The sequence below is a fragment of the Pipistrellus hanaki genome (assembly GCF_964339955.1).
Source record: "Pipistrellus hanaki genome assembly, chromosome: 20".
NCBI lineage: Eukaryota > Metazoa > Chordata > Mammalia > Chiroptera > Vespertilionidae > Pipistrellus > Pipistrellus hanaki.
Window position 1 is genome coordinate 3,804,214 of NC_140522.1, and position 14,226 is coordinate 3,818,439.

Consider the following 14,226-nt stretch of genomic DNA (forward strand, 5'->3'; position numbering starts at 1 on the left):
AAAAATTAATATTCTAATATGCAAATTGTCCCCTCGATTGGGAGCTTGACCTGGAGTTCAGCTGGGAGTTGGGCCAGGGGGCAGGACCGGCGGGCCAGCGCAGTGAGGGGGAAAACCACCTCGAATCGCAGACACACCTGGAATGAGCCTGCCTTTGGCCTCTTCCCTTGGGCTGCCCTGTAGTTTGTGTCAGAGTCACCGCGGGGCCGTCCCCTGACGAAAAGGGATGTGTCCATGACAGGCCGGCTCTCAGACCCGAGCCCCAGAGGCGTGGTGACTGAGAATCGGCTCTGGAACTTCTGGAACTTTCGTTTGCATTAACGTCAGCCGTTTGATACCTAATCTGTGTGTGTGAGTGTGTGTTCATTTTCCCACGGATAAGAGTGGGGAACTGGCCCTCACCGGTTTGGCTCAGTGGATTGAGCGCCAGCCTGTGGACAGAAGTGTCCTGGGCCGAGACCGGTTTGGCTCAATGGATAGAGCGTCGGCTTGGGGACTGAAGGGTCCCGGGTTCGATTCCGGTCAAGGGCATGTGCCTTGGTTGCGGGCATATCCCCAGTAGGGGGTGTGCAAGAGGCAGCTGATCGATGACTTTCTCTCATCGATGTTTCTAACTCTCTATCTCTCTCCCTTCCTCTCTGTACAAAATCAATAAAATATATATATATATATAAAAAAAAAAAAAAAAAAAAAAAGAAGTGTCCTGGGTTCGGTTCCGGTCAAGGGCACAGGCCCGGGTTGCGGACTCCATCCCCAATAGGGGGTGTGCAGGAGGCAGCTGATCAATGATTCTCATCGTGGATGTTTCTATCTCTCTCTCCCTTCCCCTTCCTCTCTAATCAATAAAAATATTTTTTTTAAATAAAAAATAAAAAAATAAAAAGTGGGGGGACTGGGCTATTCAGAGGTTTATGAGTTCAGAGGCTGGCTTCCGCCGAAATTCTGTCCTTTTTTATTTTTTTTTTAATATTTTATTGATTTGGGTTTTTTTTACAGAGAGAAAGGGAGGGGAATAGAGAGTCAGAAACATTGATGAGAGAGAAGCATCGACCAGCTGCCTCCTGCACACCCCACTGGGGATGTGCTTGCAACCAACGTACATGCCCTTGTCCGGAATCAAACTTGGGACCTCTATCCACTGAGCCAAACCAAGTTTCGGCCAGAGACACATATTCATGTCTTGCTCGTTCCATTGTGGAGGGCAGGCATTTTGGGCCAGGGAAGAGAAAACAGTGGGGGAATGAGAAATACAAGGCATCTGGCAAATTCGATGTACTTTCGTTATTTGTTTTTTTTCAAGACAAAGATATTAAAGAATTCACAGACAGAACCCATAAGAGGCATGTGTTCTGCTGGAGGGTGGCGTCTGTCACGGCCATGAGACAGCTCCTGTGTCAGGGAATGTTCCCAGCAGCATGAGCTCTGCGTGGTCCCTGATGGGAATGGCCTTGAAAATCCCGTTCATACGGTTTCTTTTTTTTTTAATTTTATTTTTAAATATATTTTATTGATTTTTTTACAGAGAGGAAGAGGGAGGGATAGAGAGTCAGAAACATCGATGAGAGAGAAACATCCATCAGCCACCTCCTGCACACCCCACACTGGGGGATGTGCCCGCAACCAAGGTCCATGCCCCTGACCGGGATCGAACCCGGGACCCTTCAGTCCGCAGGCCGACGCTCTATCCACCGAGCCAAACCGGTCAGGGCTAAAGATATTTCTTTTTATTATTATTATTATTTTATTTCAGAGAGGAAAGAAGAGGGAGAGAGATAGACACATCCATGAGGAGAGAGAAACCATGGATCGGCCGCCTCCTGCACGCCCCCTCCTGGGGATGGAGCCCGCAACCCGGGATCGAACCCGGGACTCCCCAGTCCGCATGGCCGACGCTCTAACCACTGGGCAGACCCAGCTGGGGCGATAACAGTTTCTCTCTTTGAGCTTCGGGTTGGAGGCCTGCGTCCAGAGGAGAGGAGGCTTCCACAGACACATTCTCCTGCGGGTCTCAGCCAGCCGCTACCACAATGTAAACACAAGGAAAGAATCAAATCTTGTTTCTTTGGGTGGGAAACCACGTGACTTTTTAATCCTTAGAAGCCCAGTTCCTGTTTTTACTTCTTCGGGGAAAAGACGTGTTGCTCCAGCTCCCTTGTCAATAATTATCCTCCTGCCGAAGCCAGTGTGGCTCAGTGGATAGAGCGTCGGCCTGGACTCAAGGGTCCCAGGTTCGATTCCGGTCAAGGGCATGTACCTTGGTTGCGGGCACATCCCCAATGGGGGGTGTGCAAGAGGCAGCTGATCGATGATTCTTTCTCATTGATGTTTCTAACTCTTTATCCCTTTCCCTTCCTCTCTGTAAAAAATCAATAAAATATATATTTTTTTAATTTTTTAAATTTAAAAAAAATAATAATAATTATCCTCCTGGCCCTCCATCGGTGGGTTTTATTGTTTCGTTGAGAGAATAGGGTCTATAGGTGGGCCCGATCCTAAAGATGGCCTTGCTTGGCACTGACCTGCCAATGTTTGGACATCATCCTGTCGGCAGCGACCACCTTCGGCACGCATCCTGCTCCGCTGTGGGCATGATGCCCGTCCGTCGGGATGCAGGGGGAGGGGGTAGAGGATCTCCCAGGAGAAGAGAGCTTTGGAGATGTGAATGGAAAATGTCCCTCTGTTTAGCATGAATGAGCCTGGGATTTAAATAACATTCTTCGGGCCAGACAAAGCGTTTTTTCTCTGCCTTCCTAGGCATGTGTCGGCTTCAGAGGTTCAAGGGGAATGTTCTCTGGCCGACCTCGGTCCGTCTTTGATCTTCCTGTTTCCCTGTTGTGTGTTAACTCGTTTTTTTAAATATATTTTTTTGATTTTTTATAGAGAGGAAGAGAGAGCTAGAAATATCGATGAGAGAGAATCATCGATCAGCTGCCTCTTGCACACCCCCTACTGGGGATGTGCCCGCAACCAAGGTACGCGCCCTTGACCGGAATCGAACCCGGGACCCTTCAGTACACAAGGCCGACGCTCTATCCACTGAGCCATACCAGTTTCAGCATGTGTTAACTGTTCAGCTTCCCCAGAAGGGGGCGTGCAGAAGGCAGCCAATCCATGATTCTCTCGTTGATGTTTCTATCTCTTCACCCTCCCTTCCTCTCTGATATCAGAAGAAAAAGAAAAGAAAATATATATATATATATATATATATATATATATATATATATATATACACACACACACACACACACACTAGAGGCCTGGTGCATGAATTCGTGCACGGGTGGGGTCCCTCTGGGGGGTCTGCAGGGAGCAGCCCAAAACCCGAAGTCCAATGCCATCTGCAGCTCCTACCTGCCACCTGCTCATGCAGGCCCCACTGTGCCCGCCAGCCATGAGCCCTGTGTCTGGCGCCTTCCCAAGGGGAGTGGCCTGCGGAATCCGGCTGAAACTGGCTCTCCGACAACCCCCAAGGAGTCCTGGATTGCGAGAGGGCACAGGCCGGGCTGAAGGACCCCACTGGTGCACGGTCAGGCAGGGGCGGGACTCCTGAGTCCACGGAGCCAAATATCAACAGCACAACGATTGGCATGTCTTTGGAGAGCCACATTGTTTAAACTTAAACTTCTTCTAACGCCACTTCTTCAACATAGACTCACCCAGGCCGTGGTGTTTTGTGGAAGAGCCACACTCAAGGGGCCAAAGAGCCACAGGTGGCTCGAGAGCCACAGTTTGCCGACCACTGGCCTAGGGGACCTCTCCCTGGCGGAACTCACAAGAGGCTCTTGCTGCCGAAGCCGGTGTGGCTCAGTGGATAGAGCATCGGTCTGCGGACTGAAAGGTCCCAGGTTCGATTCCGGTCAGGTGCATGTACGTTGGTTGCGGGCACATCCCCGGTAGGGGGTGTGCAAGAGGCAGCTGGTCGGTGTTTCTCTCTTATCGACGTTTCTAGCTCTCTCTCTCTCTTCCTTCCTCTCTGTAAAAAAATCAATAAAAAATATATTTAAAAAAATAAAATAAATTCATTTAAAAAAAAAAAAAAAAAAAAGAGGCTCTTGCTTCTGGTTCCTTCTGTATCCGTCGCCTTGTTCCCCGGTGTCTCTGAGTTCAGCCCCACATCCAGGCCGCTGGACAGCAGATTCCCGAGCGGTGAGATGGCCCGGGGTACCCCCACCCTGCTCCCACCCTTGCTTCCTGCTCACGTTCAGTCAACGGTGAATTGTTGTGGGTTTTTGAGGTTTCTTTGCTCCTTGATTAAGAGCCAGTGCGCGGCGGCTGGAGGGTTGCTTTCTATCTATATGCAAATGGGCTGCCGCTCAGCTCCCGCCGCTGGGAGAGGGCCTTGGAACCAAAGGCCTTGCATTTCCGTGTCTTCGGGCGGAACGTGAGTGGGGTGGGAGCACAACCCCTGATTTCCCTTCCTGCCGGGCCACCCACATCAGGAACCCTGGGGGAGGGCGAGATGTGCACATGCCCGACCACCAGGGAATACACAAGTCGTTGAAATGCCCAATAAATACCTAGCTCCCGCCCTAGCCGGTGTGGCTCAGTGGGTAGAGCGTCAGCCTGCAGACTGAAGGGTCCCAGGTTCGATTCCGGTCAGGGACACATGTCCAGGTTGCGGGCTCGATCCCCAGTAGGGGGCGTGCAGGAAGCAGCCGATCCATGATTCTCTCTCCTCATTGGTGGTTCTATCTCTCTTCTCCCTCTCCCTTCCTCTCTGAAATCAATTTAAAAAAGAAAAGAGCCGAAACCAGTGTGGCTCAGTGGATAGAGCGTCGATCTGCCGACGGGAGGGTCCCAGGTTCGATTCCGGTCAAGGGCATGAACCTTGTTTATGGGCACATCTCCAGGGAGGTGATCGATGTTTCTAACTCTCTATCCTTCTCCCTTCCTCTCTGTAAAAAAATCAATAAAATATTTTTTTTTTAAAGGAAGAAAAGGAAAACACTGGTTTCTACCCTCAAGGGTTGGGGTCTAGGCCCCCACAGACACCGAAACCTACGATGCCCACGTCCTCTCTATGAAATGGCCCTCAATCGGTGCATACAGCTGGCACTCTGCATCCGAGGACTCACAACTGTGGATTGAAAACAGTCCAGGTTTTTGGCCCTGGCCAGTTTGGCTCAGTGGATAGAGCTCAGCCTGCGGACTAAAGGGTCCTGGGTTCGATTCCGGTCAAGGGCACATGTCCGGGTTGCAGGCACACTTTTTATTTCTGAAACAATTTTGCCTGCAGAGGCTTTAGAGGGAAAAGGTGGTAACAATAACAAAACAGTAAAAAGCTTCGTTCTTGCATATCAAATTATGACTTCTTCTTTTTCCATGTATTTTTATTGACTTCAGAGAGGAAGAGAGAGGGAGAGATAGAAACATTCAATGATGAGAGAGAATTATAGATGGCTGCCTCCTGCATGCTCCCTGCTGGGGATCCAGCCCGCAAACTGGGCATGTGCCCTTGGCCGGAATCGAACCTGGGACCCTCCAGTCCACTGAGCCAAACCGGACAGGGCTCAAATTATGACGTCTGACCAGTTTTACAGACATATGCCAAAAACCACTTCAAGCATGAATATTCATGTATTGCTGTAAGGCATACACTTCCAGATGGAGCCTCGCTTACCCTTTTTAACTTTCTCTTTTGCTTTTCTGAAGAAAGATCGCTTCTGAACGTTGTCTTCACCAAAATGGATCTTGAATTTGCATTGATCTTCCAGAATAAAGGTTCGGCAGGAGGTAATTTGTCCATAAAGGACGAGGGGCAGGAACCTTGTTTAAGTACACACTACTAAAATGTTAACTGTTGAGGAAGAAATTGTATCTTGATATATGTATCTGAGGCTCAGCTTTTTTTTTTTAAATGAATATCATAACATTTTTAAAAGCTATGATTTAAGAGACATTTCCTGGGCCTGGCCTCCTGTTGCTAGAATAGGTGTGCTCTGTCTCCTTGTTCATTCTCTTTCCGACATCCATGGCGGTGTTCGTGTCATCTTTGAAGTAAATTTCAGAAAATGCCATTTCTTGAAAGGCCTGTAACAAAAATCATATTCTAGGCACTACTGTAGGGCTCGCCATTAGAGACCCGAACATTTTAGCTAGCCATAAAGGAGAAGTTACTCCAACTAGACATCTATTTCTTTTTCTTTTTTTTGTTATAAACTCAATAAAAATCTAATAGACTTTATCTAAATTCAATCAAACTACTCACCTCCAGTTACAGAAGGAAAAAATGCTCACCGAATGCTCTAATGGGCAAGATGATGAAAAATACCCCAGAAGGCCGGGACCTATTTGGCTCAGTGGATAGAGCGTCGGTCTGCGGACTGAAAGGTCCCAGGTTCGATTCCCGTCAAAGGCATGTACCTTGGTTGCGGGCACATCCCCGGTAGGGGGTGTGCAAGAGGCAGCTGGTCGATGTTTCTCTCTCATCGACATTTCTAGCTCTCTCTCTCTCTCTCTCTCTCTCTCTCTCTCTCTCTCCCTTCCTCTCTGTAAGAAAAATCAATAAAATATATTTAATTTTAAAAAAAAGTATTCCCTTTTCACCATGGAAACTTTGGGGCTTACGGGTAGACGTCAAATAATTTGGGGGGAAGAGATTGGATGCTCATTTCAGCTGATTATATAAAAAAGGGATGATGGATAAGTGGGGGTGTGTGTGGTTTTTTTTTTTTTTTAATCAACATCTGTTTCCTATGCGTTGTGCAGTCATAGTTGCTTAGTGTACAATTCGGGCAAGATCGGGGCTGTTTTTAGCAACGCCAGCCCATCAATGGAGGGGAGAGCTGAATGCCATTCTGATTTCGCTTGCTTGCTTGGCTGTCCCAGGAGGCTTTGCGCCTGGGGATGACTCAAGTGGCATTGTCGCTCGAAGACGAGACCCACAGCTCCATCCTTCATCGGGAGCGGCTCCTATTTTAGGGGCAGCGGCTGCCTGCGAGCTCAGTCATCCAACAGCTGTGAATCCTGGCGGCGTGGGGTTTTCCACTTCCTCGCCCGGAAAACTAGGAAGAGGGTCATGTGAAACGATTTTATACATTTTTTTTAATTTTTACAAGAAATAAAATATGGGCATTTAGCCTAAACCGGCTTGGCTCGGTAGATAGAGCGTCGGTCTGCGGACTGAAAGGTCCCGGGTTCGATTCTGGTCAAGGGCATGTGCCTTGGTTGCGGGCACATCCCCAGTGGGGGAGGGATATGCAGGAGGAGCTGGTCAATGCTTCTCTCTCATCGATGTTTCTAGCTCTCTATCCCTCTCCCTTCCTCTCGGTAAAAAATCAATAAAATATATTTTATTTTTAAATATATATACACACACATATATATACACACATACATATATGGGCATTTATTGTGCAGCAAAATTCAGAGATCCTATTGGCATATTTTATTTTTTAATATGTTTTATGATTTTTTTACAGAGAGGAAGGGAGAGGGATAAAGAGTTAGAAACATCGATGAGAGAGAAACATCCATCAGCTGCCTCCTGTACACCCCCCACTGGGGATGTGCCCGCAACCAAGGTACAAGCCCTTGACCGGAATCGAACCTGGGACCCTTCAGGCCGCAGGCCGACGCTCTATCCACTGAGCCACACCAGCCAGGGCTCATCAGTTAATTTTGTTCATTGGAGTCCACATATAAGTGAGATCACGTGGCAGCATCTTCAATGAACCATTTGTGGTCCTCCATCCCAAAGCACAGTCTTCTAGATTTTTTCAGAGCATTGAAAACCTAACAATTAACCCTTCCGTCATGAGGCAGCAGTTGGACCTGTCCAGAGGCACGGGCAGAGCGCCTCCTGACTGTCGAAAAAGAACAGCTTTGGCCGAAGCCGGTTTGGCTCAGTGGATAGAGCGTCGGCCTGCGGACTGAAAGGTCCCGGGTTTGATTCCGGTCAAGGGCATGTACCTTGGTTGCGGGCACATCCCCAGTAGGAGATGTGCAAGAGGCAGCTGATCGATGATTCTCTCTCATCTATGTTTCTAACTCTCTATCCCTCACTCCCTTCCTCTCTGTGAAAAATCAATGAAATATATATATTTTTTTAAAGAAGAAGAACGGCTTTGCGTGCGTGTTTTTTACTTGGATTGCCACGTCTCAGAAGTTCTAATCACCAAAGGGTTTATTCTTCGTGGTGGTGCAGGTGCAGAATAGCCAGGAGGCCCGGTGGCCTGCGTGTCCAAGGGAGGGCAGCCGTGGCGGCAGCCGGCACCCTGCCCAGCAGCACCCTGCCCTCCCTCTGTGGTCAAGTGGAATAACTCGGTGCAAGGAGGCAGCCGGGCACTTTTCAAAGCAAGCTTCTCCTTTTGAAAGGGAATGCCGTTCCGGTGCCGACGGCCTGGAATGTTTTGTTCGCAACACGAGCGGCGGCACCATATTAGGGCACGGCTCCCCTCCTGGCAGCTTGGCACCAGCAGCCGGGGCGGACAAGTCAGATTCTTCGCGCTGTGCAAGTCCGAACGCATCTCACCCCCTCGCAGGACACGTTAGCCTGCGGAGGGTTTGCTGACCGGACGGACGGACGGACAGCAGGGCTGAACTGAGCCGAGAACCTGATCGCCACCTTGGGACTCTCTGCTGGCCTTGGCCTTGGCCCCTGCCTGTGGGTAGGCCGTTCTGCAAGTCTGCCCCGCCACCTAGTGGCGGGCTCCGGTCTTGCTCTGACCAATGTCGCTCCTGTTGGCTTGCTATTCATAGTAGGAATGACTTAGAGCATCCCGTAGCAAAGCATCAAGTTCCAAGACAGACCCCAACTCAAGACCCTTTAAGTCTTACCATGCGCAGCAGCATGGAGGGGCCTGGAGGGCATGATGCTGAGCGAAATAAGCCAGTCGGAGAGAGATACGTATCACGTGATCTCAGTCATTTGTGGATTATAATGGGCAACATACACGGATGAACCAGCCCTAACCAGTTTGGCTCAGTGGATAGAGTGCCGACCTGCCCACTCAAGGGTCCCACTTTACAAGAGAGGAAGGGAGAGGGATAGAGAGCTAGAAACATCGATGAGAGAGAAACATCGACCAGCTGCCTCCTGCACACACACCCCCACTGGGGATGTGCCCACCACCAAGGTACATGCCTTTGACTGGAATCGAACCCGGACCTTCAATCCACAGGCCAATGCTCTATCTACTGAGCCAAACCAGTTTTGGCAGAAGTTTAATTTTTAAAAATGTGGCTCTCCAAAGAAATGTCAATCATTGTACTGTTGATATTTGGCTCTGTGGAATAATGAGTTTGCCGACCACTGAGCTACACCCTGCCCCATTCCATTCCCGCCCGACTCCCCTCTCCCCTCACACAGGCTGTATTCCTTCTGGGACCACTTGTAAGGGGCGAGGATCAGAAGGCTTATAGGGCCGAAACCGGTTTGGCTCAGTGGATAGAGCGTCGGCCTGCGGACTGAAAGGTCCCAGGTTCGATTCCGGTCAAGGGCATGTACCTTGGTTGCGGGCACATCCCCGGTGGGGAGGTGTGCAGGAGGCGGCTGATCAATGTTTCTCATTGATGCTTCTAACTCTCTATCCCTCTTCTCTTCCTCTCTGTAAAAAAAAATCAATAAAAATATTTTTTAAAATGAAAAAAAAATGTTAAAAGAAAAACGTGCCTTACCCAGAAGGCTTTTGGCCCGGGTTCATCATCATTTCATTTGGGTCTCGCCCAGAACTCCTGATTTTGGGGAAGTCACGTGTTCCTTATGAAACGATAACCCTTTTCTCTCTCTCTCTCTCTCTCTCTCTCTCTCTCTCTCTCTCTCTCTCTCTCTCTTCTCTCCCCAGACTATGTCCGAGAGTCACAATGAACTTGCACAATAACAACACAGCGCTGCCATTGTTGCCAAACCTCAGCTCTCTGTGGGTGCCGGGGTCCCCGGGTGCGGGGCTGCCCCCGGGCACCGCCACCGACCCGGGCGGCTACAACGTGTCTCAGGCCTCGGGGAGTCCCTCTCCCACCAATGGCACCCTCAGCGACCCCCTGGGCGGCCACGCCCTCTGGCAGGTGGTCCTGATCGCGGCCCTCACCGGAGTCGTCGCCCTGGTGACCATCATCGGCAACATCCTGGTGATCGTGGCGTTCAAGGTCAACAAGCAGCTGAAGACCGTCAACAACTACTTCCTGCTGAGCCTGGCCTGCGCCGACCTGATCATCGGGGTCATCTCCATGAACCTGTTCACCACCTACATCATCATGAACCGCTGGGCGCTGGGCAACCTGGCCTGCGACCTCTGGCTCTCCATCGACTACGTGGCCAGCAACGCCTCCGTCATGAACCTGCTGGTGATCAGCTTCGACCGCTACTTCTCCATCACCCGGCCGCTCACCTACCGGGCCAGGAGGACCACCAAGAGGGCCGGCATGATGATCGGCCTGGCCTGGGTCATCTCCTTCGTCCTCTGGGCGCCCGCCATCCTGTTCTGGCAGTACTTCGTGGGCAAGCGCACGGTGCCCCCCGGGGAGTGCTACATCCAGTTCCTCGACGAGCCCACCATCACCTTCGGCACGGCCATCGCCGCCTTCTACATGCCCGTCACCATCATGACCATCCTGTACTGGCGGATCTACAAGGAGACAGAGAAGCGCACCAAGGAGCTGGCGGGGCTGCAGGCCTCGGGCACGGAGGCCGAGGCGGAACACTTTGTGCCGGCCGCCGCCACCACGACGGGCAGCTCCCGGAGCTGCAGCAGCTATGAGCTCCAGCAGCAGGGCCCGGGGGCCCGCTCCGGGCGCCGGCGATGTGGCGGCGGCTGCTGCGACCTCTGGGTGCCCGCCAAGACCTGGGAGGCCAGCACCCAGCGCGTGGTGGACCAGGACCACAGCAGCAGCGACAGCTGGAACAACAACGACGCGGCCGCCTCCCTGGAGAACTCGGCGTCCTCCGACGAGGAGGAGGAGGAGGAGGTGGACATGGGCTCCGAGACCAGGGCCATCTACTCCATCGTGCTCAAGCTGCCGGGCCACAGCACGCTGCTCAACTCCGCCGCCGCCACCGCTCCCCCGTCCCCGGACAGCCTGCGGGTGCCCAACCCGGAGCTGGGCGCGGCGGGCATGGCGGCGGAGAGGAAGGCGAGCAAGCTGCAGGCCCAGAGGAGCATGGACGACGGGGCCCGCTACCCAAAGAGCTTCCCCTCCAAGCTCCCCAGCCAGCCGGAGTCGGCCGCCGACCCGGCCAAGGCCTCCTCCTCCTCCGACGCCAGCTCCTCCGTGGGGAGGACCGCAGCCACGGCCACGCTACCTCTGTCCTTCAAGGAGGCCACCCTGGCCAAGAGGTTCGCCCTCAAGACCCGGAGCCAGATCACCAAGCGGAAGCGCATGTCCCTCATCAAGGAGAAGAAGGCGGCCCAGACGCTCAGCGCCATCCTGCTGGCCTTCATCATCACCTGGACGCCCTACAACATCATGGTCCTGGTGAGCACCTTCTGCGACAGCTGCATCCCCAAGACCTACTGGAACCTGGGCTACTGGCTGTGCTACATCAACAGCACCGTGAACCCCGTGTGCTACGCGCTCTGCAACAAGACCTTCCGCACTACCTTCAAGTCGCTGCTGCTCTGCCAGTGCGACCGGCGGCGGCGGCGCCGGCAGCAGTTCCAGCAGCGCCAGTCCGTGACCTTCCACCGCTGTGCGCCCGCGCAGGACCTGTAGCGTGAGCCTGGCGCGTGGCCGTGACCACCTTCCACGGGTGTGCGCCCGAGCAGGGCGTGTCTGTCGAGTGAGCTTGGTCGATGGCCGTGACCTTCGATGGGTGTGAGCCTGAGCAGAGCAGGGCCTAGTACGTGAGCTTGGTCAATGGCCATGACCTTCCATATGGGTACACCTGAGCATGACTGTAGAGTGAGCTTGGTCAATGGCCGTGACCTTCCACAGGTGTGAGCCTGAGCATGACTGTAGAGTGAGTTTGGTCAATGGCCATGACCTTTCACAGGTGTGCACCTGAGCATGACTGTAGAGTGAGCTTGGTCAATGGCCGTGACCTTCGATGGGTGTGAGCCTGATCTTGGTCAATGGCCATGACCTTCCACAGGTGTGAGCCTGAGCATAACTGTAGAGTGAGCTTGGTCGATGGCCATGACCTTTGATGGGTGTGAGCCTGATCTTGGTCAATGGCCATGACCTTCCACAGGTGTGTGCCCAAGCAGGACCTGTAGAGTGAGCTTGGTCAATGGCCGTGACCTTCCGTGGGTGTGAACCTGAGCAGAGCAGGGCCTAATACATGAGCTTGGTCAATGGCCATGACCTTCTATAGGTGTGTGCCCAAGCAGGACCTGTAGAGTGAGCTTGGTCAATGGCCGTGACCTTCCACAGGTGTGAGCCTGAGCATGACTAGAGTGAGCTTGGTCAATGGCTGTGACCATGACCTTCTACAAGTGTGAGCCTGAGCAGGAGCTGTATAGTGAGCTTGGCCAATGGTCATGACCTTCGATGGGTGTGAGCCTGAGCAGGAGCTGTAGAGTGAGCTTGGTCAATGGTCATGACCTTCGATGGGTGTGAGCCTGAGCAGGAGCTGTAGAGTGAGCTTGGCCAATGGTCATGACCTTCGATGGGTGTGAGCCTGAGCAGGAGCTGTAGAGTGAGCTTGGTCAATAGCCATGACCATGACCTTCCACAGGTGTGCACCTGAGCAGGAACTGTTGAGTAAGCTTGGTCAATGGTCATGACCAAACACACACACCTGCCCACAGGCCTTCAGAGGGTGTCGGTCAGGGGGAGGCGGGGGGCGGCGGGGGATCAATTCCTGGTAATAATGTTCTTATCACTCAGATGAGAAAGCTGCCTGTTTACTGAATAACCCATTTTAATACAAGTCAAATATCAGCTCAGAAAGGAGAAGAAAAAGAAAGCGTATTGCTGAATATAAGGAACGTGACTCTGAAATAGGCTTCCACGTGTTTTTTTCCTCAAGAGGAGAAATGATTGCTCCGTGGCCATTCTGCACCCATGCTTGCGTCTCTTCGTCTCCGTGAGTTCTGGAATCTCGGGTCCACACAGCCGGCTGCCCTTGAGGCCACGTCCTTGACACGGATCCCAACGGAGTGGACTCGGATTCCGTGGCGCCTCCGTGGCTCTGAGATGGACTCCCTCCGAAGCTCGGCTGCACCTCCTCGCCCCCCGTAGAGCTGTCTGACTCCTCTCCTCGGTGTGTGTTGTGAAACTCTGTGTGTGGACGTGACTTTTGATCCCTGCAAAGTACTGTGTGGTGCAGTCCCCCAGTTTTGTACAAATAAACATATCTATATATATCAGTGTATGTATATGTGTGAGTGTGTGTGAGTTCCACATACACACACACACACACACACACACATCCTGTGTATGAGACAGTGGGGATCCTTGAACTGGCAAGCTGTTCCCACCAGACTTGCTTTCAGTAACTGGGTCACTGACGTACTCCAGGCCCTAACTCAACGTCAAGGCGAACCCAACCCAGAGTCCTGTTTTCAAACTCGGGTCTGTTTTACAAAAAGGGCCCTCCGCAGATCTGGGCCGAGGGGGTCAGCCTGGGGTCAAGGTCAAGCACCAGGCAGGACTTGGCCGGACTTGAGTGTCATCCATCTCCTCCTTTGATATCCTCAGCAGAGCTCACCCCACTGGGGGCCCCTGCGAGCTCAAACCCTGAACCCCGGGTTCGAATTGAATGGCCCCCCATGCCGAATCGTCCCCACCGAGCTGCTGCTACCTGAGCTCCTTCCCGCTCAAGGACGGTGTCACGTGGGAAGGTCATGCCCAGAGGTGTGTGTGGGAAAGCATCACGTGAGGGAAGGCGTCATCCGGGTAAAAATGTCCCCCCTTGGTCCCCTCCTGTGTCCTCACCTGGTGGGCGGGGCTTAGGCAGTCACGTGTCTTCTGCAGAAAGAAGGGCACTTGGAAAAAGTCAGGTTTCAAATGGATTTTAGGGGGGGTGGGGAGGGGGAGTTTTGCATTTTTTAAGATGATTTTTGTATTCTTCTCTGAATTGACCAAAATGTTAAATGTTGTATGTGGGCGTGGGGGGGCAGGGGTGCCGCTATGGGTATCATTTCTGTTGCTGCTATCATTGTCGGGGTTGTGTGGGGAGGGGGAGGGGAGGGAAGGGGAGGGGAGGGGGGCATACAGGCCTCCGTGAGGAGGGGCGGGGCCAGAGCTGCTTCTGTGTCCGTGTGAGCTGATGTTTACAGGTGACTTTTGACGACCCTTTGGGCGGGGGGTACCTTGTGGCGTCTGTGTTTCTGATCTATTTAATTT

At 52.4% G+C, this 14,226-nt stretch overlaps 1 protein-coding gene across 1 annotated transcript in view; it reads left to right on the forward strand.

The window, feature by feature from the left end:
- The window catches only part of CHRM3 (cholinergic receptor muscarinic 3), a 75,133-nt gene extending 62,771 nt beyond the window's left edge, over positions 1-12,362 (forward strand). The window contains exon 3 of the mRNA XM_084868716.1: positions 9,786-12,362. Coding sequence (XP_084724842.1) covers positions 9,805-11,649 — 1,845 coding nt within the window. The 5' untranslated portion in view covers positions 9,786-9,804 and the 3' untranslated portion in view covers positions 11,650-12,362. The remainder of the gene's footprint in view (positions 1-9,785) is intronic.
- Positions 12,363-14,226: the final 1,864 nt, after the last annotated feature.